Source organism: Phocoena phocoena, chromosome 2, assembly GCF_963924675.1.
Source record: "Phocoena phocoena chromosome 2, mPhoPho1.1, whole genome shotgun sequence".
NCBI lineage: Eukaryota > Metazoa > Chordata > Mammalia > Artiodactyla > Phocoenidae > Phocoena > Phocoena phocoena.
Genome location: NC_089220.1, coordinates 167,266,133 through 167,292,695, shown reverse-complemented (window position 1 = coordinate 167,292,695; position 26,563 = coordinate 167,266,133). Strand labels below are relative to the sequence as shown.

At 36.8% G+C, this 26,563-nt stretch overlaps 1 protein-coding gene and 1 pseudogene across 1 annotated transcript in view; one reads left to right on the top strand and one right to left on the bottom strand.

The window, feature by feature from the left end:
- Window positions 1-26,563, bottom strand: part of GPR158 (G protein-coupled receptor 158) — a 316,868-nt gene that overhangs the window by 89,525 nt on the left and 200,780 nt on the right. Inside the window, exon 5 of the mRNA XM_065872293.1 lies at window positions 11,452-11,520. Coding sequence (XP_065728365.1) covers window positions 11,452-11,520 — 69 coding nt within the window. The remainder of the gene's footprint in view (window positions 1-11,451; window positions 11,521-26,563) is intronic.
- On the top strand, window positions 24,624-25,277 carry LOC136117873 (THO complex subunit 7 homolog pseudogene; annotated as a pseudogene).

Sequence of the window (26,563 nt, the reverse complement as noted above, 5' to 3'; positions counted from 1 at the left end):
GTCCAAGAGGCAAAGAGGGGCCGGCTCATGAAAGACTTTGTGAGCAAGAAGTAAAGACTCTTTATTGTTGGTCTACATTCCTTTCCACCTCCCCATAGGGAAATCAGAGATAAAGACAGTGATCTAGAAGCAGAGAGACACGAAGATAAAGACAGAGGTAAACAGCCATACGTTCAGATACATGTATGTGCATATGTGTAATGGCTTTAGTTAGAATTATATTGAAATTCAACACATTTTTAATGTGCTGTGATGGAAATAGATGCAAGAGACATGGTCCTGCTCTTCAAAGATTTATAATTAAAAATATGATTATAACTAAAAATGTAAAAAATAACTTTTAAAAGGTATGAAAATCCATCATTAATGATACACGGAAAGAGCTGTACTCCATATGTTAATCAATGAAGAATGTCTGAAAAATATTCATTCATTCAAAAAATATTTGTTGACCACCCACTATGCTCCATGCATTATTCCAGATGCTGAAACACAGGAGTGGACTTAAATTCTAGTGGAGGGAGACAGAAAATTAAAAAAAAAATATATATATATATATGTAAGAAATAAAGATAATAAAACATATATAAAGTGATAAATTCTATGCAAAAATATATATATATATTACCAGTGTGATCAGAAGTCCTCTGAGGAACAAGGCAGTCTGCAGTTTAAAGTAGGGTCTCAACAGGGTGAACTTCACCGAGAAGATATTTCAGAAAAGTTGTGAAGGAAGTGAGGCAGTTGTCACATAGATAAGATGAAGAAGTGTGTTCCAGGCAAAGGGAGTAGCTGGTGTAGGTCAGTAAGGTGGGAGTGTGCCTGGCCTGTCTGAGAACAAGGAAGAGCCCAGTGCTTACTCTGCTTCCAGAGTAAGAGGAAGAGATAGGTGAGCAGATTACATAGGCTTTTAAGTTTCATGCTGAATGAAACAGGGAGCCATTGTGGGGTTTTGAGCAGGAGTAGCTGACTTAGGTTTAAAAAGAAATTTCTGGCTGCTGTGTTGAGAACAGACTGCAAGAGGACAAGAGTGGAGAGCTGGGAGGCTAGTTTAGAAGGTCATTGCAATAATTTAATGCTCAACGATGGTGCCTCAGACCAGGGTGCTAACAGTGGAAGCAGTATGAAATGGCTGGGTCTGGATATGCTTTTAGGATAGAACCAACAGGATTATTTCATGATAAACTTGATACAGGATGCAAGAGATAAAGGGAAGTCAAGGATAAACCCAAGGTTTCTGTCTTGAGCAACTGGAAGGATGGAGCTGCTACCAACTGGAAGGGGCATTATGCTGGTAGAACAGGTCTGGTGGTGGTGATGAATGAGGAATTAAGTGTTGGATGTATTAAGTCTGTGATGTCTACCAGACATCCAAGTAGAGATGTTGAATAGGTAGGTGCACATACATGTCTGGAATTCAGGAAAGAGATTTAGGCTGGAGATATAAATTTATTTGGTTTTGGCATGTGGAGAGTATATTAAGCTATGAGGACAGATGAGAATCCCTAAGGGAGAAAAGAGAAAAGAGGAGCCCCAAGAGTTAAAGTTGCACCAAAATGAAGAAACACACGTAGAGCTGTTACATTCCTAATCCAGAGCTCAGTCAGGAAGCAATCTGTTCATTGGAGAATGAACCTTAGGGCATAGGGGGCCAAAGGAGAACTGGGGAATTTTCCCGTAGAAACACAGCATCATCCCAGATTGGAGACAGATTTGGAGACAAGCCATCCTCGTTGATGGACCTAAGCAGCACACTAGCCACGGAAGAGCCAGAGCCAAGGTCGGGTGAAAGAAGAAGGTGCAGTCCCAGATTATGATACAGACTAACCATGGGGCTTTGTGTGATCTCAAAATGAAGAGGCGGCTTCACTCAACCTATTCCTCCTGCTGCTCTCCACCTAGTTCTTTATAAAACAGCCGGAAAAAACCTGCTTCATTCAAAAATGAAAAGCAGCAAATCAAAACCACAAGGAGCTACCACTTCATACCCATTAAAATGACTATTAAAAATAAACAAGAGAGGGCTTCCCTGGTGGTGCAGTGGTTGAGAGTCCGCCTGCTGATGCAGGGGACGCGGGTTCGTGCCCCGGTCCGGGAAGATCCCACATGCCACGGAGCGGCTGGGCCCGTGCGCCACGGCCACTGAGGCTGCGCATCCGGAGCCTGTGCTCCGCAACGGGAGAGGCCACAGCGGTGAGAGGCCCGCGTACCGCAAAAATAAATAAATAAATAAATAAACAAGAGAAAATAAAAAGTGTGATGTGGAGAAACTGTTATAGCCACTTTGGAAAATGGTTTGGCAGTCCCTCAAAAGTAAACAGAAAATGAGCACAGGATCCAGCAATTTTGCTCCTATATCCAAAAAACTGAAAGTAGGGACTCAGATACTTGTACACCAATATTCATAGCAGCTTAGGTGTAATGGCAAAACAGCGGAAACAACCCACATGTCCACCAACTGACAAATGGTAAACAAAATGTGGTATATACATACAGTGTAATATTATTCAGCTATAAAAAGAAATGAAATTATGACACATGCCATAACCTAGATGGACCCTGAACACATTATGCTTAGGGAAATAAGCCAGGCGCAAAAAGACAAATAGTGTTATGATGCTACTCACGTGAAGCACCAAAAATAGGCAAATTCATAGAGACAGAAAGTAGAAAAGAGTTTACCAAGAGCTGGGGGTGAAGGAGGAATGAGAAGTTATTATTTAATGGATACAGTTTTAATCTGGGATGATGAAAAAGTTATAGAAATAGATAGTGATGATTGTACAACACTGTGAATGAACTTAATGTTACTGAAATGTACATTTAAAAATTATTAAAATGGTAAGTTTATGTATATTTTACCACAATAAAAAAGAATTATCCCAATGAAAAAGAAATAAAAATCAGAAAGGAAACAGCACAGACTCTGTTTAAATACTGGATGGAAAAGGCAGATGAAGAATGGATAACAGAAGTGACATTACCCAAGAAAACTGATGGAAGTTCAAATAAATAATTCTCATAGCCTCAAAAAAATTACAGGAAACATTTCCTCTGATAAAGAAGCTCAAAGAAAAAGAGAATAGAGATCAAAGAAGAGAAAAGAAAAACAGAAAGAGATAAAATCACTCCAAAAAATGCCGGGGAAGGGGGAAATACAAAAATGAAAATTAAATTAAATTAAAAACTTAAGAGAGGTTAAAGGAATATTGGAATCAACTCAAACAGAACAAACACAATTGAAAATAGTGTGAAAATCATGGAATCTTGAGGGAAACACACAAAACAAAATAGAAAAGGACAAAGATACACTAATGACTAGAAACATAGATACAGAAGGAAAAGAAAATCCAATGTATACATAATTCAAGTTCCTGAAGAAGAAACAAAAAATTAAAAATATAATTTAAAACCATTCCAAGAATTAAAGTGGCCTTACATCTATATATTGAAAAGAAACACCATGATCCAAGAAAAAAAAAATAACAGGATGATAAATTTCAAGGTAACTCCTAGTTTGATCATTTAATTGCAAGACTAAAGAATGACTTATTGGCATCAAGGCAGAAATATCAAGTCATCCATTGGAGGGAGAAATCAGGCTATTTCAAGATCTGGAAATAGTCAGACAAAAGACAAAATTCTGAGCAATAGGAAGTGTCTTGAATTTTTTATAACCAGGGAATTTATTCTTCATGTTTAAGGACAATGGGTGGAGATTCTCAAGCATGTAAGGACTCAAGAACTACAGAACTCAATACTCCTGCATGAAAACCAAGGGACAAATCAAAATAAAGAACTGAGGATTGAAGAAGTCAGGTTACAAAGATTAGCAGAAGACATTAAATATAGACCTAAGGTTGAACAACTATGTGAATTATAGTTTCAAAATTGCATATTATAAACATTAACAATTCAAAATTATTAACTAACAAAACTCAAAGAGTGGGAGGATGGGGCGAAAGAAACTGAGTTCAATTTCTTGGCTGTCAGCTGAATTCAAGTGATACTATCTAAAGTTGAAACACACAGCTAAGAAAAAAAAAACTAACCCACTTTAACTTTAGAAAGATCTTTTAGAATTAATAATCCTTGTTGTGAAGATTCATTTATCTAAACATCAGTAGTAACTTGTTTCACCTCAGTTTTTTAAATTAAAATAATAAAGATTACAATTAAAATTTTTGTTAAAAAAACCTCAGAGTAATCTTATCTGTATCTCAACTTCCACCATCCATCCATTTTCTATTTCAATTTATATATGTGCATATACAGATGTCTAAAATGATCAAATGTATACAATGATTATTTCTGGATAATAACAACTTTTTGTTGATCTTTTCCTTGTATTTTTCCATTTTGTCCTAGTTTGTAAATAACAAATTATTATATTTCACAAAAACAACAAAGTATTTTTAAGAGGCATATAGTCGAATTGGTACGTATTTTAGTAAAGATGAAAACTGCTGTTTTTCACTGACAAACTAAGGGTCCAATTCTCAACTCTTTAAGGCTCGGTTTATTAAAAGTCTTTCAGCTAAAAGAAGATTATTAGTTACTTCCTGACACATCGCTGACCCAAGACTCTTAACCAAATGCCCTAGAATACTCACACTGGATAGCCTCTGTGCCTTTGCCTGTAGGCAACCACTCCCCCTACCCATCAAATCAGACTTCTGTCTGGAGGCTGGTAGGGGAGAGGAGCACAGGAACGAGGGGAGAAGTGGAACTGCACAGAACCCCAGGGCATTTACAGCTGTTCCTTCTATTCCTCTAAACTACACTAGAGAAGAGAACAAAGTGACTTGGCATCACATGCTTCCAACTCCCCTGAAGAGGCGGTCTAGTTCTCTGACATCTTTTGATTTCAATATTTTAGCCAATATTCCTGAAATCCTCTAGCTGTTTGTGGATTAAGAGTCTTCTATCCCCACAGGCTTTGAGCTATCTCGGCATGAAACAGCCATCCCCATGTTATTGTTTTCTCTGACAGTGTTGCTGTGCTCATGAGTCATGCTCATGAACTTTCCTTCCGATTTCCTTTTTCCCTTTGGCTCTGGTACCAAGCCAAATGGATCTAAATGGCACTGAGTAAGACGTAGTCTAGATCAGTTTAAAGGATAGAATCTTAAGTCTTAAGGATAGAATCTTAGAGTTGTGGAGAAATCTCCTTACAAAATCTCCTAGGTAACTGAGGGTCCAGAAACACTGGCCTAGTTGTAACATTGGCTGAGTTGTAAAACTGGGAACTTTCTGCCCTACGTTTGTCACAATGGAAGTGAATCTGTCTCAGAACTGAATTGCTACCATTTCCCCCTAAAAAGCACCAGAGCTCCTTGGAGAAAAGGCTGATTTCAGGGCTGGGGTAGGGAAAGTACTTTCTGTTGAAATAGAAAGGAGGGAAGTGCTCAAAGAATGGCAAAATCATATCCAAAGAAGGCAGGAGCCAGCTTGAAGGGACTCTCACCGGCCAATTCTGGGTTAATTTGAGCATCAAAATAAAAAATAAGACTAACGGATTAAAAACTTGGCTGCTTCAACTATATTCTCAGGGTCTGATTCTCACCCTCCCTCCCCACTTTCAACTCTCTCTCCTTTATTTCCTGCCCTTTAAGCTCTATGCGTGGAAGCAACATGCTCCCGGTTTTTTCTCTGCTTCTGGAGGCTGCACATGCTCTACACTGGAGTAAAAGAGTCCAAGTTTTAGTTTTAGGCTTTGGGGTGACCACAGAAAAAGCAGTCTCTTTTTTTTTTTTTTTTTTTTTTTGTTGTTGTTGAAAAAGCAGTCTCTTAACTGAGTGAGGTTCTGTGGCACTGAAACTAACCTGACATGGTCTAATGGGATTGTTTATTAAGTTTGAAAGACAAAATTTCTATTTTTGTAGGTAAAACAATTGAGTATCAGAAACTTCACATAGCTCAACAGCACGGTCCATCTGAGCTCACAGAAGTTTTACATCAAACTCCTTAGTGCCAAACCTAAAGCTATTTCAAATTGGTTCCCTGTTTTATCCTCTGTGCCTTTTATTTCCTTGGAGGCCGAATGAGGAAAGGTGACTGATGAAGGGGTAGAACACGAGCCTCCCTGATGACGCAGTTTAATGCCATCTGCATCTCACATCCATCCCCTCCATCAGAAGTACTGTCCTAGGGTGAAGAGAGTGCTGGACCAGGAAACCACAGACTAGAATCTAGTCCTGCCTTTCTCATCACCTCGCTGAGGAAAGTCGGAGGAGCTGAAATTTCTCTCAGCCTCTCTTCCTTCATTTGCAAAACAGAGGTTGAATCAAGACTAAGTTATGTCTGATGTCCCTTCCAGTACTAATATTTTGCAGCTCTTTTTTCTATAAGACTTGGGGTGGGCTGGGGTGGGGGGAACAACATGAAAATAAGTACCATATTTATACATGTACTGATGTGCTGTATAGAAGGGCACATCCATCAATCAAATAGAGAACGAAGATTAAAGGGAAAAAATTTACTTTATTAGCTGAAACCGGTGGTTTGGTCAAGCTAGAAATAAACTTCTAGACTCCATATTACTTAATATGTTTTATTAATCCATAATATGTCGTTTTATGTGATTTAGCAAGAAAAATATACTTTAGTTGATTTTTTTAAAGCTCTTTTTTTCTTTCTTTTATAAATTGTATGAAAGTTGTTTTAGGTGATTATGAGGACTAATCATTTGTTCACAAATGTGTGGACTTCAAATCATGAGTCTCTTTTGAGAATCTGTAAGAAAATGTTTTAAAAGCTTCAGCTCTCTGCTACCCAATTATAACAATGCTAAATTTAGTCAGATTTCGGTTTGTCCTTATAAGCTAGACAATGATGATAATCTCTAATTTGGACTTTCCAATATAAGCATTGTTATGAAATCGTCTGTAGTCTAAGATTGCTTAGAAAAGGCAAAAATAACCTTAATTCTTGCAAATCTGTACAACAATATGCGGCATAAAAAGAAGAAAAGGCTCACTGCATAACAACTCAGTAGAACAGTGAATCTCCTCAAAGCGTCCTTCCATGGAGTTACCCAGCCCGAAAAACAATTCTACTTTGCTCAAGAACACTGTTTAAAAAAAACTGCAACCCCAAGTAAAAGTTTTATGAGCAATTCCTGTACAGGCCACACAAGGAACAGAGAAAGTAGTAAGATATTAATATTTAACAGATAAATACAGGTCACATTTACACCATCAAATAATTAGATCATTTGGCTATATTAGGTTTACTTAATCACCTTTATCATTTATTATAGAGGTCCTCCTTATAGCAAAAACTCTAGCCCAAAGTCATAAACTTCACTCTGCAACACCCAAGGAAGCCAATGAGCTCTGGTCTAATGACCAAGTTATTCTTCTTGTCAAGAATGCTCTATGTACATACACCCATGTGCATAAACATTCCCTATGTAGCCAAAGATTCTATTATCAATGTCTGAGACATGATCTTCCATTCTCTCACCTAAAATAAAATTACTTCCCTTTCCATACTCAATCAATAATATATTTTAATGTCTTTTCTCCTCCTGTATCTTATGCTACATCCCAATCTTCATTAAATAATTTGGCCCTTTCTGCCATCAGAGCATGAACACTAACTTATTTAAAAACCAAGGTATGCGGCATGAAATTGAGAGCTACACATTAATATTTCAAGCAGTTGCAGAAAGAATTTCTGTTATGAAAGATGAACTAGACAGCTAGTTAAACATAAAGTCAACATGATGAGGCATCCTTATGTTCCTGTTGGACAGAACTGGTTTGGTAAGTCTTCTTTTCTGTTCTTTTCCTCCCAGGCACAATGGAACTGTCAAGCAGAAGTGTTGTCTTTTATTCTTTTTAAATTTCCATTTCTCTCTCCTCTTTTTCTTTGTACTTGATATCATCACAAGTATAGGTCCATTAGGTGACTTTCAAGACTGGATCCCAGTCAATGAAAGGGTCTCTAATAACTGCTTTGAACATTTAGCAGCCTAACATTTACTACTCTTTCAAATGTCCTTCTTTTCTAGAATACTTCTTCTGTTTATGAGGCTTTAAAATTCTATAGCTTTTAGGCCATGCTCCTTATTATGGCCACTTGATTTGAATCAGTAAAAAATAAACCCAAATTTGCTAACACCTAAAAATAACATTAAAAAGTGTTTTAATGCCTAGCCGTAGGCACTAAATAAAGTAGTATGAATAGGACTATCATTCTTGGTCTTCCACAATCAAGCAGATTCTTTGGAGGTTATTTCAATAGGACAATAGCCACTAGTTTAGGATACAGTTCTAAATGCATCCAAATATAACCGCGTTCATTCATTCACTGCATATTTCCTGTGCTTCAACTATGATGACAGGTACTGGGCTAAGTGCTGCAGGTACAATAGTGAGCCACACAGAAACAGGCCATTGCTCTCCCTGAACTAGAGTCTGTGTGGGAGAGTGACACTAACCAAATAATTGCACTTTTGAACGTATACTTAGAGATAGGTGTGGTTAAGAAAGGGATTCCATGAGAAGTTATTATAAGGAATTTGACTTAGTTTGCGGTCAAGGAAAGCTTTCCTGAAAAAGTGATATTTAAGTAGAAATCTAAAGGATGATTAGTTGTTAATAGGCAGAAGAATTGGTGAGATGGGAATGGGGGGAAAGAGGAGAGGAGGATTCTTCAAAACTGAAGCAAAGCATGCAAAAAGGTCCTATGAGAAGAGGCACATTAGTTTCCTGTTGCTGCTGTAATATAGCACAAATTTAGTGGCTTAAAATAGCACAGATTTATTATCTTACAGTTCTGGAAGTAGGAAGTCCAAGATAGGTCTTATGGAACTAAAATCAAGGGGAGAGTCTGTTCCCTCGCCATTTCCAGCTCCTACATTCCTTGGCTTGTGGCCCCTTCCTCCATCTTCAAAGCCAGCAGTAGCCAGTCCAATATTTTTCATGATGCTGTCTCTTTGACTCTCTCTTTTCTGTTTCTCTTTTTCACTTAGGAAACTTGGGCCATTCAGATAATCCAGAATAATCTCCTTATTTTGAAGTCCTTAATTTAATCACATCTGCCAAGTTCCCTTTTCCATATAAGGTAACGTATTCACAGGTTCCAGGAATTAGGACTGTGGACATCTCTGGGGAGCCATTATTATACCTACCATGAGAGAGATCCTGTTTCATTTAAAAACTGAAAAAAGGTCAGGGTAGGTAGATGCAGAAAGTGAGGAGAAAAGTAGTATTGGATGAGGCTGGGGGGAAAAGGTGGGGTAAGGACCACACTTACATAACATAAACCATGTCAGGGTTTTGATCTTTATTCTAAGAACACTGAGAAGGTATAGAAGTGGTGAGAGGTTATATTTGATATTTTAAAATACCCCTCTGGCTACTGGGTAGAAAATATATTTCAAAATAGCAGAGGTTCACGAAAAATATGATGGCAGAGCAAGAGAAGATATTCAGATGATTATTACTCAGATTACTGAAGTCATTTCAGGCTTTCACGTTGTAACTGCGTGATTCTATGACTTTGGTTAAATACCTGCCTGGTAGTTCAACCAGGAAGATTAAATGTTACAATGTACAACATGCCATTTATACAGCAACAGTACCAGGCATGATAAACAGTCTTTGTATTATTATACCGCTTCTATTATTAATTACTGTGTATAACTCTATGCTAGTAAATTAGAAAACTTAAGTAATATGGATAATTGTATGGAAAAATAAAAATGATTATACCTAAATACATTTCTATCTTAAGGAGAAATATAAAATGTAATTCAAGAAGTAGAAAACCTGGGTAGATTAAGAACGCTTGTAAACAGTGAGTCAGGAAAGATGATCAGAAAATGAAGTAATGCAGGCGCAGGATCTTAATCATGTCGGGCCTTGAAGGCCATCCTAAGGATTCTGGCTTTTACCGTAAGTAAAATGAGAAACGTTTTCAGAGTTTTGAGGAGAGGAATGCCATGGTCTAACTTTGGCATTCAAACTGGTTGATATTTTGAAGATAGATCGTAGGGGGTAAGCATGGAGGAAGAGAATGAGGCAATAACTCAGAAGACAGTGACTGTGGTTTAGGCTAGGGCAGTTAACAGTGAACTGGTGGGGAGTGGCTGGATCTCTGCTATGTTTTGAATGGTTTTCTGATGGATGTGAGAGAAAGAGAGTTGTTAAGGATGACTCCCAGGTGTGCGGCCTGAGTAACCAGAAGGCTGCAGTCGCCGTCAATGGAGACAGAGAGACGGGCTGACTTTGGGAGGTCAGTATCTCAGTTAGGAACATGACAGGGAATTCTACTGGACCTTCCAATGGAGTTGTCAGGTAAGCAGCTGAAAGTGAGTTTGGAGCTTGGGGGAAAAGTCTAGGCTGGAGATATAAAGTAAGGAGTCATTGTCAATTCAACAACATTTAAAGCTTCTGAGGCTAGACGAGATCCCAAGGGAGAATGTAGACTAAGCAAAGCTACAAGGACTAGTCCTGAGACACTCAAGTAATAAAAAGTGGGAAAGAAGATTAAGAATCAGCAAAGAAGGCTGAAATGGAGCAGTTAGTGAGGTAAGGGGAAAACCAAAAAGAATGTGGTGCCCTGGAAGGCCTACCTTTTCCTTCTCTAACATCTATTCATCTTTCAGATCTTGGTCAAGTGATATTTTATTCCCCAGACTTGGTTAGGCGTCTCTCCTAAGTGCCTCCACAGCATCCTGCTCTTCTACTCTTCCTAACTTTTGTCACATTATATTATAATTACCTGTACTTCCTCATCTCCTCTTCTAAGCTGTAACCTTCTTGAGAAGAGAAAGCAAGTTTCTCTCACTTACAGAGTACTCCCAGATTAGCAAAGTGCCTAACACACAAGAACTGCTGAATACAAGTGGTTGAATTGAATTAGTAGAATCAGTACTTATCTTCTGGTTACAGATACGTAACTAGTGGGATAGGAAGGTCTGTTATGATTCTCCACACCACTAGTACCACACACACATTTATTCTCGTTATTTGTCTATGTGACCATTTGGAAATTTTCAGCATTAACTACTTGGTGTGTCTCACGGTTCTGATTCAGAAGAAGGAAGCCGGTGTTTATATGTACATACCAAGCATGCCTTTCATATGTGAGCTCACTTAAGCAGTTAACACTTCTCACAAATTTGGGAAGAAAAGAATAATTAGCTCCATTTTACGAGAGGAAACCAAGGTTAGTTTAGAAATGCTAACCAGCTTGTCTAAGGTCACCCAGTAGGTAAGAGCCAGGATTTAAATATCTGTAAAGCCCTTGTTTATATATCTACCATATATCTACATCTACATTTTATACAATATAGATATAGGTATACAAACTTGCATACAGATATAGAAATATATATAAGCATATATACATATAGTATATAGTATATATAATACAGTATACGTATATAGCAAAATAAAATGGCTATTTTAAACATGCAATTATAAAAATGTTGCTTACCGGAAAGTAGAGAAGCAGAGACCCAAAAAGGATTGTTTCCAACAGGATAAGGCCCGACGCCCTGATGCTCTAAAAACAACAACAAAAATAAAAAGGTCAATGTAAATTGACATTTCTAGGCATGGAAGAATTTAAGCTCTGGTGACAATGCCTCAAGCAGAACAACATTCTTTGGTGGGGGGGAAATAATCAGAAATTGGCTTATATTTCAGACCAGTGGACTTAACTGAAACATGCAATAAGACTGACTATAAAGGTAGTGGTAGACTTAATGATATTGCCAGTGGCTTCACAGAATTTTGTTGTCTAAAATTTGAATCACTGAACTGAGAACATTATTTAGAAGATCCTTCCAAATCTAAGAAATTCACAGACACAAAAAGTCTTGCCTGTATTGCTGAAACATCAGCCACAAATGCATTTCTTTTTTTTTTCAAAAAGGATATTCTTTTAATTTGATTTTTTAATTGAAGTATAGGTGATTTACAATATTGTTAGTTTCAGGTGTACAGCAAAGTGATTCAGTTACATATATTTTCAGATTTTCCATTACAGGTTATTACAAGATAGTAACTATAGTTCCCTGTGTTACACAGTAAATCCTTGCTGCTTATCTATTTTATGTATAGTAGTATGTACCTGTTAACTCCATACTCCTAATTTATCTCTCCCCCTCCTCCCTTTCCCCCTTTGGTAACCATAAGTTTGTTTTCTATCTGTGAGTTTGTTTTGTATATAGATTCACTTGTATTATTTTTTAGATTCCACATATAAGTAATATCATATATTTGTCTTTCTATGACTTACGCCACTTAGTATGATATCCTCTAGGTCCATCCATGTTGCTGCAAATGGCAACATTTCAATCTTTTTTATGGTCGAGTAATATTCCATTGTATATATACTACATCTTCTTAAACCAATTGTCTGTTGATGGACACTTGGGTTGTTTCCATGTCTTGGCTATTGTAAATAGCACTCCTATAAACATTGGGGTGCATATATCTTTTTGAATTAGTTTCTTTTCTGGATACATGTCCAGGAGTGGGATTGCTGGATCATGTGGTAGCTCTATTTTTAGTTTAAGGAACCTCGATACTGTTTTCCGTAGTGGCTGCATCAATTTATATTCCTACCAACAGTGTAGGAAGATTCCCTTTTCTCCACACCCTCTCCAGCATTTGTTCCTTGTAGACTTTCTGATGATGGCCATTCTGACTAGTGTGAGGTGAGACTTCCACAAATGCATTTCTGAATGCTATCCCTAAGCCATTTCACAAATACCTGAGCAATGGTTTCAGCGGATAAAACAAAAATATGTACAAGGTCTTAGCAAATCAGTGGTACATCTCGCACCATGTCAAAACGCCGTTCCCAAAACTCAGTAACAGAGCTTCACTATTTAAATAACATAAATCACATTTAAAAACAGAGGTATCTCACTTTATGAAATGCCTAAATTATTAACTCAAAATTCAAAAGAATAAGTTGATTTTCAAATAAGCTTCCTGATTATTTAAAGTTTGCTAAGCATAAATATATTCAATAATCTTAAGATATTTTGTTAGACTCAAAATAGTATTCTCTTCCCAAAGCAAAATGCTTAGGGCTGTGACAAGAAATGAAAGACCAAACTATCAATCTTATTTAGAATAATAAAATTTGCTTTGATGAGTTCAAATATCAATATAGAGTAAACATATCGGTTAAGAATACAAACACAAAAACAGGTCGTTCTAGAACACCTGTGTTTTCACTCAATGCAACGTAAAATGTATACACAAATTACACCTGATGTAAATATGATATCTTAACAGGGAAATACTTTTAAGTAGTTCAATTAATTTTGCAACCACAAAAAGGCAGTGAAATGCTAAACCACAAGTCTATTACATTAAAAACAAAAAAAGTGTCAGATAACTGGACTGCCAGGGAAAATTCTTATTCCTCTTGAAAACACTGGGAGGACATTGCTAGACACAGAGGAATACTTTGTGTAATCCCTCAAAACAACTCAGGGTCTTCATTAATCTAAGAATTTGGGAACAGAGAAACAAGTTTAGTCAGTGAACAGACTTGATTATTCGAGTGGCTTCTCCCTTTTGGTCATTATTTTAGCTAGCAGATGCTCTTAGTGAAAAGAAAACTTCTATCAGCAAGACTTTAAATGGCTTTTGGCTGGCAGAATTTCCAACACGGCAAATTACATTCATACCTAATTATGAATACTCCATAGTTTAGTTTTTAAACTTTCTCCAAAATGATACTAATTTAGAGTGAGTCCAAAATATAATGCAAGACTGCTTATAAAAAAAAGTCTATGCAATATTGTTTGAAAACAAGGGATATAAAAAGAAGCTGCAAGGCTTAATGGAAAAGATAGACTTTGCAGTTAACGTCATCTCAGTTTGAATTATGAAACAACCACTTTAGTTAGGTGACCTTGAACGTCAATGGCCTCACCTGTAAAATGGGTATCCTCATCTTTGCCTTACTAAACCTGACATCTTTGATAAAGTATATAAAAATGGCTGGCATCTTGCCTGATATGTAATAAGTAGGTATGCATTCCTTAAGGTAGAAAACAGCAGCAGGATCATGAATTTGAAAACCACAGAGGTATATGTAAGTAGCTGTGAACATTTTTTTAAAGTTTGGGGTCCAAAATGACCCCAGAGGAGCAAAAGCCTGGTGGTAGGGAACACAGAAGTTCTTTGTTTAGGGCCGCTGGGCTCTTAGCTATGTTACAACCATCACTACCACATAAAAACAGTTGTAGTGGTGCATGCTGTTACATATTCTCAGAGCAAATAAACTGCCTCCTTTTCATTTGGACATGCTGAACTCTTAATACCTCACTGCCTTCCTCCTGGTTGAGTAGAGGAGCCCCATGATTTCAAATTATAAACTGGAACTCCGACAAATGGTTCCATAACCAAATGTAAGCCCTGTTCAAAATCTGTGCATTTTCTTTCAAAATATGCTTGGGCTGAGTTGGCTCATGGCCTCACAGAATGAGCAGGTACCTAATAGGTGGGACTTCAGGGACAAAGAAGAAATCTCATGCTCCCTAAAACACTTCCACATTGTCTTATTGGTACTGGAAGTTCTTTTAACTGGAACAAAGCATTCTATTTTGTACTTGGTGCTAACAATTAATATACGTGTTGTAAGTAATACACTGACTTACGTTCAACGTGAAGGATAGGAATCCTTTCCTTAAGGTCTAAGTGATAGGATGAGAAAGGAGAGAGGAGGGATTGAAAAATAAAGATGGATGAAAAAGATAATGCACAAAATAATAGAGGCCAAGAAATAAATTTCATCTCCTTCACAGTTTTGCCTGAGATAGAAATTGTGGTATGGAACTCTTTTTAACCAGAGCTGTTAACTGGCAAACCCTTGAAAAACTTTCTTGAAAAATGATCAACAATACAAACTATGGTACTATTTAATAAAACACATACACACAAAGCAACACCACATGTTCTGTGTGTGTGTGTGTGTGCATGTGTGCGTGTGTGTGTGTGTGTGTGTGTGTGTGTGTGTGTGTATATTATAACAAATCCAGGTCTGGAGGATATATACCAAACTGATAACAATGTATTTTATTTCCTGGAGAAGTAGATTTGAGGATAGATCAACTTATCTGGAAATACTTTACTTTCTTTGGAGATGTAGTCATATACTGCTGTGTAACATACATTTTAATAATTAAATAAATAAAATTAAGGAAAAATCATCTAAGATGTGTCAACTCAACTATTAGAAAATTCCACCATTAGGTATCACAATATGCAAAGAATTCTAAACAAAGCCCTTCCTAACTAATATCTACTTAATAAATTTTATTCAGTACTGACAACATGCATAAAATGATCAAAGTATGTATGACACTTATAGGTGAATATAAACCTGGGGGAGCTACTGACCCTAATTCTCTGGCTTAGACTCCATACAGCCTAATAAATATCATTCCAGAGTTTACAAAAGAGGAGAGCAGATTCTACCTCACTCCACTCCATCCCGCTTTCCCCCGTTCTTAAACTTTCAGAACTGACTTACGAGGTAATTACAGCAGCCAGATATCAAACCTGTAGACAAAAGAGAAGGGCTAATCTTACTACACCAATTTTATAAAATTAGGTCAAAGTCAGCATCTAAATTCCATAATCTCCAGATGTAAAGTACAGAGGCATAAGATGAAGCACAGCTTGTCACAGAATTTGCCTAGGATGTAAGCACCTAAAGGAAGCTAACTTACTGGAAGTAATAAGATGATAAGAACGCTAAAGTCTGAACTTCTAAACATAATTAAAATAGTTTGTCATTATTTCCTTGATCCTATAGGGACTAACTACTTCGTTTGTATTTTTTAAACATTTTTCACCACTGGGGAAATTAATGTATATCTTGCTAAAACAGTGTAGCTATTTTTGAACACCGCTGGTATCTTCAGCCTTGCAGCAATTAAAGTTTCTTTCTATTACAAAAGGAACCTCTGAGCCTGAAGACATTTTTATACAGCTGGATCTCAGCATGTACAATGAAAATATACGAAAGCAAGAGAATCAGATTCTGAAAAGAGTGAACTAGCATAGGTTTGGATGACAAACCAGGACTCTGTAACTCTACAGCATTTACGAAAAGAATTTGCCATTCTGGCGGAACATTCTCACGAGCTGCACTTTTTCTTTTAATTCTTCTATTTCTATAGAGAAAACCATGGACAGATTACATGGTTTTCTATAGAGAAAACCATGGACAGATTACAAATGAAACCCGACAACCACCTGATGAAATAATTACACAACAATATATTGGAGGCAAGATGTCCTGAAAAGAACCCTGACATTGAGAGGTAAGAGGGTACTATTTTTAATAATTTTATTTACAATTATATAAAGGGATGAGAAAAGACTCATCCAGTTTGGCAGACTACATGAAATCAGTTTGTCTAGAGAAGATCTGTGATGACACACTGAAAAACCAATCAGATTTAGAAAAATGTGTCAAGGAACAATTGCTCAAAATATGGTTAGTTAAAAATCAATAACAGGTTTTCAGAAGAATTCTCAGCAGTAAAAAAGGTATAAAAAAGCAGAATATGGTCAGGATAGAGATTCCCAAAGTGAAGTATAAATAACTCAGAGAATTATAAATTTGTGGAATGAACACATGGGCTTTATATGCACAGTTCAGAATCTCAGCATTGGCGGCTCACTAGCAGTGTGACCCTGGGCAAGTTGCCTGACCTTCTGAGCTTCACTTTCTTCATTTATAAAATGGGTGTAATAATGCCCATCATGAAGTACTGCTGTAAAGATTAGTAATCATGCTGCCTGGCACAGAGCAGGCTCTCAGTCAATGGACATGGACAATCTTTCATGGGCAGATAGATGAGGTGGTGTCAACATATCTAAGCTCACTCAGCCAACGAGTAACAGAACAAGGTCCCGTCATCCACTGCTGCTGGTCCCAAGTCAGGGAGATTTCCTCTGTTCATCCAATCTGTCCCTCAGTCACCTTCTTACCCAAAGGAACAGAAATGAATGTAATACTACAATAAAAAAATATGTAGCATTATTAGAGTATTTAAAAATAAACTACAACTAAGGAATTTGGTTCAGATATTAGTTTTTAAAGTTGCTAGTCAATTTAAGGCTTCCCTGGTGGCGCAGTGCTTAAGAATCCGCCTGCCAATGCAGGGGACACGGGTTCAAGCCCTGGTCTGGGAAAATCCCACATGCCGCAGAGCAACGAAGCCCGTGCTCCACAACTACTGAAGCCCGCGCGCCTAGAGCCCGTACTCTGCAACAAGAGAAGCCACCGCAATGAGAAGCCTGCACACTGCAACAAAGAGCAGCCTCCGCAAGCCGTAACTAGAGAAAGCCCGCGCGCGGCAACAAAGACCCAACTCAGCCAAAAATAAATAAAATAAATTAATTAATTAATAATAAAAATAGGTTGCTAGTCGATTTTAAATTCCTGACAGTTTTATGTAAAACACTGAAACAAATTGTCACATGGCCTTAATTAGGAATTCTTTTAAATTTCTAAGACTTCATAAGAAAGCTCATTTTTGTATGACATGGTAATTTGCAATGGTGTTGTTTAAGACCTTTTAGAAAAGTAAGTTTATCCAAAAATAAAATTCAGAGTAACGTATACATAGTTTCATATTCTTTAAAACAGTACAGCACACTAAGAAAAAAGTCAATGATATTTTATATATGTGAAATAAAAAACAACCATTCATTCATTGTTAGTTATGGTTCACCATGCACTGCTGGGCAGAAACGTCTCCTGGTTGCTTTGCAGGATTTCGTGAGATGCTTGCCTTGTTCCCCCTTTGCTTTGTTTCAGATGATGTGGACACCTAGAAGTGTGTCATCTTTTAGGAGTTCAGTGCCTGATTTTATAACTCAAAGTGGTTGACTCTCACTGCTGTTGCAGAGATGCAGAATAACTAGAATGCGTGAGAAGGAACATTTTGGATCACCTTTACTCAGCCAGGGTCACCTGTCTGTGCTTATGACCAAAGCAACTTAAATGCCAAAGCACTTCCTATTAGACTTTGTCATTCCCGCACTCAGCCTCCCCAGCAAGATGCCACTGGAATGCATTCCCAAGATGCAGATGATTATGTCCTGATTTGTCCTCATTTTTCCCACAGCTTCTTTACAAAAATAGCTGCTACTTCTCTATAATCTATTTGCAACCTCCTATTCCTTTTTCTTTCAATACTAATAAATAGAGTAATTCATACTCTATTCATGGAGATGAATTCTCTTAAGTGTCAAAAAAGCACACCGAAGTGAATGGTACAGACTAAGATATTACAAAAAGAATCTTGCCTTGAGAAGGATTACTTAAGTAAAGTGGCATGAAATTATTGAAACAGAATATGTCATTTGCTTATTCTATTATTGATTAAAACCTATTGAGAGGGCTTCCCTGGTGGCGCAGTGGTTGAGAGCCCGCCTGCCGATGCAGGGGACGTGGGTTCGTGCCCCGGTCTGGGAAGATCCCACATGCCGCGGAGCGGCTGGGCCCATGAGCCATGGCCGCTGAGCCTGCGCTCCGCAAAGGGAGAGGCCACAACAGTGAGAGGCCCGCGTGCCGCAAAAAAAAAAAAAAAAAAAAGAAAGAAAAAAAAGCTACTGAGAGTAATGGATATATTTTCAAATAAAAAGTAGATCACTGAAAAAACAAATTCCCTCTCATGAAAATGGAATGGAATGATAATTAAAACATAAAGTACTAAGTACTTTAAAATTTGATATTAATGAGACAAAACACTTTGCTTACTTTTTCAAAAATCAATCTTAGTTACACTGAGGTAAACTCAAATATCATCTAGTCTGACACCAATCATTTTTTTAAACTTAAGTATATTTTATACCCAGAGTAATTCAAGAGATGACATTTTTTGCTCAGTTTCACCTGATAGCTAAGTAGCAACAAATCTAAGCAATCTTTCTTCATCATTTGAACTTTCTAATCTCAGAATTTTTTTTTAATTTGGTATGTTGAACACTGTGATCTGTAAGGTGACTACTTTAAAATACTACTGCTCACACATAGGCAATAGGGCCCATTAGATGTTAGCTGGACAACATCAACTCTCCTCAGGCTTCTTAAATGGGGGAAAAAATGTGAGAACAGAAACAGAATTGCTTAGAACTGTTAAGCTTGTCTTTAACACATTGTCTGTCTTCTATAGCATGTTTGGAAGTGCATGGAATGACTAGACGGAGTGTAAAATGAAGAGATATTTCATACTGTGTCTGAAATTTGGAGACAGTCTAACAAAAAGTTCCATTCAGATAAGACATTTACAAATGCACAAAGAAATATGATGAGCATTTTGGTGGATAAACAAATAGATGATTTAATGAGGTGTAAGAGATGCCCCCTACTTGCAAGAAGAGTAAGCGGTTCGGAAATTTAAAATAGCAGTATTATATCTGACAGGCAAAAACAAAGGTAGACTATAAAAGGTTGTGGGAGAATGACTGCTAATTAGATGCAAAGATGACGGAAACAGGAATTCGAAATTCTATCTCTAAAATAGTATAAATATTTCTAGATTAGATGGAGTAGATTGGATTCTGATTTTTGTCAAACTTTGGTGCATTAAGAAGATCTGTTAAATGGGTATTACGAAATTCAGTTCACATGGAGTGTATCACTCTTAAACTTGTTTAGCAAAAGACGAAGTGGAAAAAATGGGAGTCATATTAATTAACATCCTGTTTACATTGTGACTGTCAATTCTAACCATTTGTTTCACTAAATTCTGCTACTTCAGTTAGTCTTAATGTTTATTAGCAAGTCATAACATATTTGCAATTAATAATTATCTTGATATTTTAAAGTTTTATATTTTATATTATGAACATGGTTCAGGAAAGATTTTCAAATAATAAATTCATGTTTTAATTAGAAACAGATGCTCTTTAATATAGAATATAAAAAGGTCACACTAACTGAGGGTTATTTTAATTAGTCTTCTCTCTTCTCTTTGTTGGATCCTACTTAGTTATTCTTTGCTCTAAAATATATTATACAAATGCATTTGAATTAGACTATCAAATCAAAAAGATACAAGAGAAATAATTAAGTACAAGCCGAAATTTGACACTAGAGAATCACTAAAAAGTTAAAACAATGTTATAAAACCAAAATTTAGAAAAAAGTTTTACAATGTAATCGATTTTTTAAAAAGCAATTGTGTTTAACCTCATTGAAAGATGAACTATTACTAAAGTAGTTTTCTATAAACAATCAATATTTGAAGCTTTTTAAAGTAATGACTCCAAATCTGTATCTTCAGTCTAAGCCTCTTTCTCGAGCTCCAGAGCCATATTTTCAGTTGGCTATAAAACAGTTCTACCTGAATGACCCATAGGCACCTCAAACTCAAGATTTCAAAAACTAAATTTTTCCATTTTGCAATCTGCTTTTCTCTTCATGTTTCCCATCCTGGTTAATGGTAATCAATTGCCTATTTTGTAGTCAAACTATCTAAAATCTACATCTATAGGCTAGAAATAAAAGTGGATTTTATGAAATATTCCTAGTTTTACTTTTGGTATTTTCCAGAACCCCCTCCAAATTTTGTTGACCAACTGTTTCCCTGAGTAAATAAGTGAGAAGGTAATGCGTGCTGATGCACATTCAAGTGGAGAGAAAATCCTTCACTTTTACTCCATGGGCTCCTCTTCAACTTAGAGGATAAGTTAAACGGTCAAAATCTTAATAAGAGGAGGTAGGAGGGAGAAGGAGAGAGGAGGGACATAGAAGAAACTGTCAACGTACTATCAATTCTTGGACCGGAGGCGGGGGGGGGGGGGGGGGGGGTGAAATGGGGGGAGGGAGAGCGGACTCAGGCATGGGTGGGGTCACTGTCCTCTCAGCTTCCTCACAGACACCTGCCTCTGTATTCACTCTTGTCTTCATCTCCATTATTTCAATCAATTCTGTCATCTCATCCAGGCCTGCCCTCTTCAAGTTAGGCATACATTTCAAAGGAATTCCCTTATTTCTCCTAATCCCCAACTTCTAATTTCTTCCATGCCTTAATTTTACCCACCTTCTTTAAATAAAAGGGATACAATAAATGCCAATTAGAGTGTTAGTGATTAATAGTAGTTTAATGGTTGCTCCTCCAGGTAGGACTTGGAAGACAAAGTAGATGGCCAACACTTAAAACCTAAAGGCAAAGACCTTGAATTCTGAAAGTTAAGAGCAAGGCTATCAGCACAGTGGGCCTCCTGGTGCCCCCAAACCTCACTGTCTATGACAGTTTCCTCAGAGACTGTTCCTATATGGAAGCAAACCAAGGTATCTACATTCAATCAGAAACTAGAATGCAGAGGCTCCTTTTAGGAATAAGAGGGACCCCATCATCCTCATCTTCTGTTGAAGATTTTTTAAAGAAGAAATTCATATTTCAAAAAAGTCTTTTCTTCCCAGTTGCGCATTTAAATTCCATTGAGTCAGTCTATCTAACCATAACTACACACATCTGTGCCTCAGAAAATCCCCTAAGCCTTTGTTGAGGACAAGCTAAGCGAGTAGGTTTGCTTCCCTTTATTCTTTCTGTCTTTGTAGCAGAAGTTTGTATAATAAGGAAGGTGCCTCTGAAATGCAGCTTTCATCATGTGACAGGTTTCACGACATGCTGTGCAGGTGTGATTTCAAGGTCCAGAAGAGCGGCTTCCTAACGCCCCCAGGAATATACTCCACTTACTATGGTTTTCTCTTTGTTTCTTTTTTGACCACATCTTTAAGACCATGAAGGAAGTATAAATGCATAAATTCTGGGAATGAAAAAGCCAACTCTGGGGAAAGGGAGTAAATCCACAACCACTGTACTGGGTAAAACAGAGACCTGAAATTGTACCTAGTATTGCTAATTTGCTCATTCAGTGCCATTTTTCCCAAAGACACCTCTGACTTTAACAAAATGTTGATAATAAAAGTGGTAATAAGTAACAACACTGACAACATTACGTAACACATGATGACAGTCGAATTTTTGTGCAAGCCATTATCCTAGGCACTTTATATTAATTAATCCTCACAAAAACATTTAACCCTCATGACAAATAGTAGGTACTATTATTATCCCCACTTTATAAATGAGGAGGCTGAGGTTTAAAGAGGATAAAAAACTTGCCCAGGGAAATTGACAGAACTGACATTATATAATGGTATCACTCAACCTTGCCCCTATCACTTTCAAAATCCAACTTTTAAAGCTGTCATTTAAAATAGCATTGGCTAGCAGCTCCTGAAGCAACCTTTACTAACCTCCACTGAAATATAAAGACACATGTGAAATGGAAAATCACAGCCCTGCTGTGAACAGGAAATTCAAAGCAGAAATACAAATTGAAATAAAAATGAGAAAAAAGTACTCACTCTCACAAGTAACTAGGAAATGTAAATTTAAAATATATCATTTTTAATCCATTAGATTCAAAAAGTTAAAAACATTGATAATATCAATTACTGGTTAGAATGCTAGAAAATGGACACTTTCATGCTGATAGAAATATAAAATGATGAAGCCTTTGATTAAGCAGTTTTGAAGTATCTATCAAAATTTTAGATACTTCACATCAACTTGGCTCACATCAACTCATTCCTGAGGTCTTACTTTCACTGACTTTTCACACAATATAGGGTTTTTTTTAAGTGCCTTCACTGTAACACACCAGGCGGTAGACACAGGAGTTTCATAGAACTACCCAAACTGGGTAAGTTTCCATGTTCTATGCTCATCACACAGAGTGCCTCCATGAGTGGAACACTTATCACAACTGAAATTAATGTGGAAAGCAACATTCATGAGCATCACTTCCTAAGAGAAAGAACATCTATAGTGGTGAGGAAGGAATTCTTCTTAAGTAGGCGAACGATAAGGACGCCTGATGGCAACCGTGGGATTTTACATTATTCTGGAATTTCTAATACAATAAGTTATAAAGACTGGAAATGAGACAATGAGACAACACTGTGATCTGGCAGGAAGTTGCCCCAAGGAAGTAATCTGAATCACACACAAGATTTAGTTATAAGAATGTTTCAAATCCAAAAATGGGCAGAAGACCTAAATAGACATTTCTCCAAAGAATATATACAGATTGCCAACAAACACATGAAAGGATGCTCAACATCACTAATCATTAGAGAAATGCAAATCAAAACTACAATGAGGTATCACCTCACACTGGTCAGAATGGCCATCTTTAAAAAATCTACAAGCAATAAATGCTGGACAGGGTGTGGAGAAAAGGGAACCCTCTTGCAGTGTTGGTGGGAATGTAAGTTGATACAGCCACTATGGAGAACAATATGGAGGTTCCTTAAAAAACTAAAAATAGAACTACCATATGACCCAGCAATCCCACTACTGGGCATATACCCTGAGAAAACCATAATTCAAAAAGAGTCATGTACCACAATGTTCACTGCAGCTCTATTTACAATATCCAGGACATGGAAGCAACCTAAGTGTCTACTGACAGATGAATGGATAAAGATATGGCACATATATACAATGGAATATTAGCCATAAAAAGAAACGAAACTGAGTTATTTGTAGTGAGGTGGATGGAACTAGAGTCTATCATACAGAGTGAAGTAAGTCAGAAAGAGAAAAACAAATACCATATGCTAACACATATATATGGAATCTAAAAAAAAAAAAAAAAAGGTTCCGATGAACCTAGGGGCAGGACGGGAATAAAGACGCAGACGTAGAGAATGGCCTTGAGGACATGGGGAGGGGGAAGGGAAATATGGGACGAAGTGAGAGAGTGGCATGGACATATATACACTACCAAATGTAAAACAGATAGCTAGTGGGAAGCAGCCGCATAGCACAGGGAAATCAGCTCGGTGCTTTGTGACCACCTAGAGGGGTGTGACAGGGAGGGTGGGAGGGAGGGAGATGCAAGAGGGAGGGGATATTGTTATACAGCAGAAACTAACACAATATTGTAAAGCAAGGATACTCCAATAAAAAAGTTTTAAAAAATGTAAAAAAAAAAAAAAAGAATGTTTCACACACAGTATTATTTATATCGGGACAAAATTAGGGGCAATCCACATCCCAAAAACTTGACAAATGGTAAAATGAATTATAATATACTCTATAGTATAATAATATTATGTCATAAAGTTCAAGGTTTGGGGACATATTTAACGACAAAAGAGTATAAGATTATAATTTATATATATGAAAATAATTTTCTACTAAATGTTTAGAAAACTAAATTGCGGACTTATAGGTAATTTTTACATTATTACTTAAAATTTTCAGTCTTTTCCAAACTCTGTAAAATATATTGCTTTTACAATACAGAACAGTTTAAAATTCTAATCTCACAGAAAGGTTGAAAAGATTAAAATTATAAAAAGATACCTTCTAAAATTGTTAAAATTAAAGAGACTGACAATACCAAATGTGGAGCGGATTTAGAGCAAGGCGACTTTCCATACATTGCTAATGGGAATATAAAATACAATAACAACCACTTTGGAAAATGGTTTGGCAGCATCTTATGAAAGTTAAAAATACATCTGCCCTATGACCAAGCAATTCTAATCGTAGGTGAAAGAAAAACATTTGATTGCAAAAAAAAACTTGTATAAGAATGTTCACAGTGGCCACCGCCACCGCGCACGTGGGAGCCGTGACTGATAACGAAGTCATACAGAAGCGTCTCCTCATTGATGGAGATGGCACTGGAGATGATGGGAAAATTAATCTGCTAGCGAAAAGTTTCATTAAGTGGCACAACTCTGGATCCCAGGAAGAGGGATACAGCCAGTACCAACGTATGCTGAGCACACTGTCCCAATGTGAATTTTCAATGGGCAAAAGTTTGCTGGTATATGATATGAATCTCAGAGAAATGGAAAATTATGAAAAAATTTACAAAGAAATAGAAGGTAGCATTGCTGGAGCACATGAAAAAATCACTGAGTGCAAAAAGCAAATTCTTCAAGCAAAATGAATGCAAAAAGATAGCCAAGAATATGATGCATTGGCAAAAGTGATTCTGCGTCATCCAGAGAGGCATGAGACATTAAAGGAACTACAGGCTCTGGGAAAAGAATGAGAGCATCTTTCACATATTAAATGAAGTATTGAAGATAAGCTGGAATTGAGAAGGAAACAGTTTCACGTTCTTCTTAGCACCATCCATGAACTTCAACAAACACTGGAAAACGATAAAAAGCTCTCAGAGGTAGAAGAAGCTCAAGAAACAAGCATGGAAACCAATCCTAAACCACAGACCAACTAATCACTCACCATTCCCAAGAATACTGAAGTAGCAACATGATCTTAGTGTGTTCAGAATTTGTTGTGCTCTTGAGATATTTAAAGTTTGGGCAATGAACTACTTTGCCTTTAAATATTAATGCAAAGTTCATTCATATTTCTTCACATAAAGGGAGATGACTTCATTATATATTTGTTTATATTGAAATGGCTTTTTTTACTTAAAAGTAGGAAGCAACATCCAAAAATGTTTAATAAAATGCTTTCCAGTTGAAAAACAAAAAAGAATGTTCACAGCAACTTGATTTATAATAATCAAAAAGGAGAACAACACAAATATCCATCCAACATGAAAATGAAAAAACAAATTATAATAATATTCTTACAATGAAATACCACTCAGAAATAGAAGGGGAAAAGTGGTGATTCACACAGTCAATATGAATCTCAAAGATTATACAGTATATATTAAAGAAGCCAGAAACAAAAGAGAACACACTGCATGATTCCATTTATATGGAGTTCTAGAACAGACAAAACTAATCTACAGTGATAGAACTCTGAGAGGGAGGTGTGGGGATTGACTGGGAAAGGGCAAGAGACAACTCTCTGGGGAGAATGGAAACTTCTACATCTTGAAAAAGGCATAGATTGCCTTTTTGCATGCATACATGGGTGTATGCATTTGTCAAACACACTGCACTGTACAGTTAATATTCATGCATTTCACTCTATGTAAACTGTACCTTCATAAAAATAAATAAATAACAAAGGATTTGAAACTCACACTAAGGTGGATAAAGATAAAAATCAACAGACCTTTTATTACTCCTCAAATCTCATGAAATTGGTGCCACCAATTTGCAAGACCTATCACACAATGGGTAAACTCACAAAGAAAGCAATAGTATATAACTTTCTGGTACTTCTACCATTTGTACCTTCAATTTGTATATTCTATTAATTTACATTTAAGCCAATGACATTTCCATACTTCCCATTCATTTACTTCTATCTGATCACTTTGCAAAGATGGAAGAGAGCCCTACAAGAAAGGGAGCAAGAAATTGACAGGAAGCTCAGAGTTCTCTACCTACACTCCAAGAAACAGGAATATCACACATAGGGTGGTAATTAAATATGTAAGCTGTTAAGGAGAAGTGGTACATATATGCAATGGAATATTACTCAGCCATAAAAAAGAATGAAATGATGCCATTTGCAGCAACATGGATGGACCTAGAGATTATCATACTAAGTGAAGTAAGTCAGACAGAGAAAGACAAATGTCATGTGGAATCTAAAAAA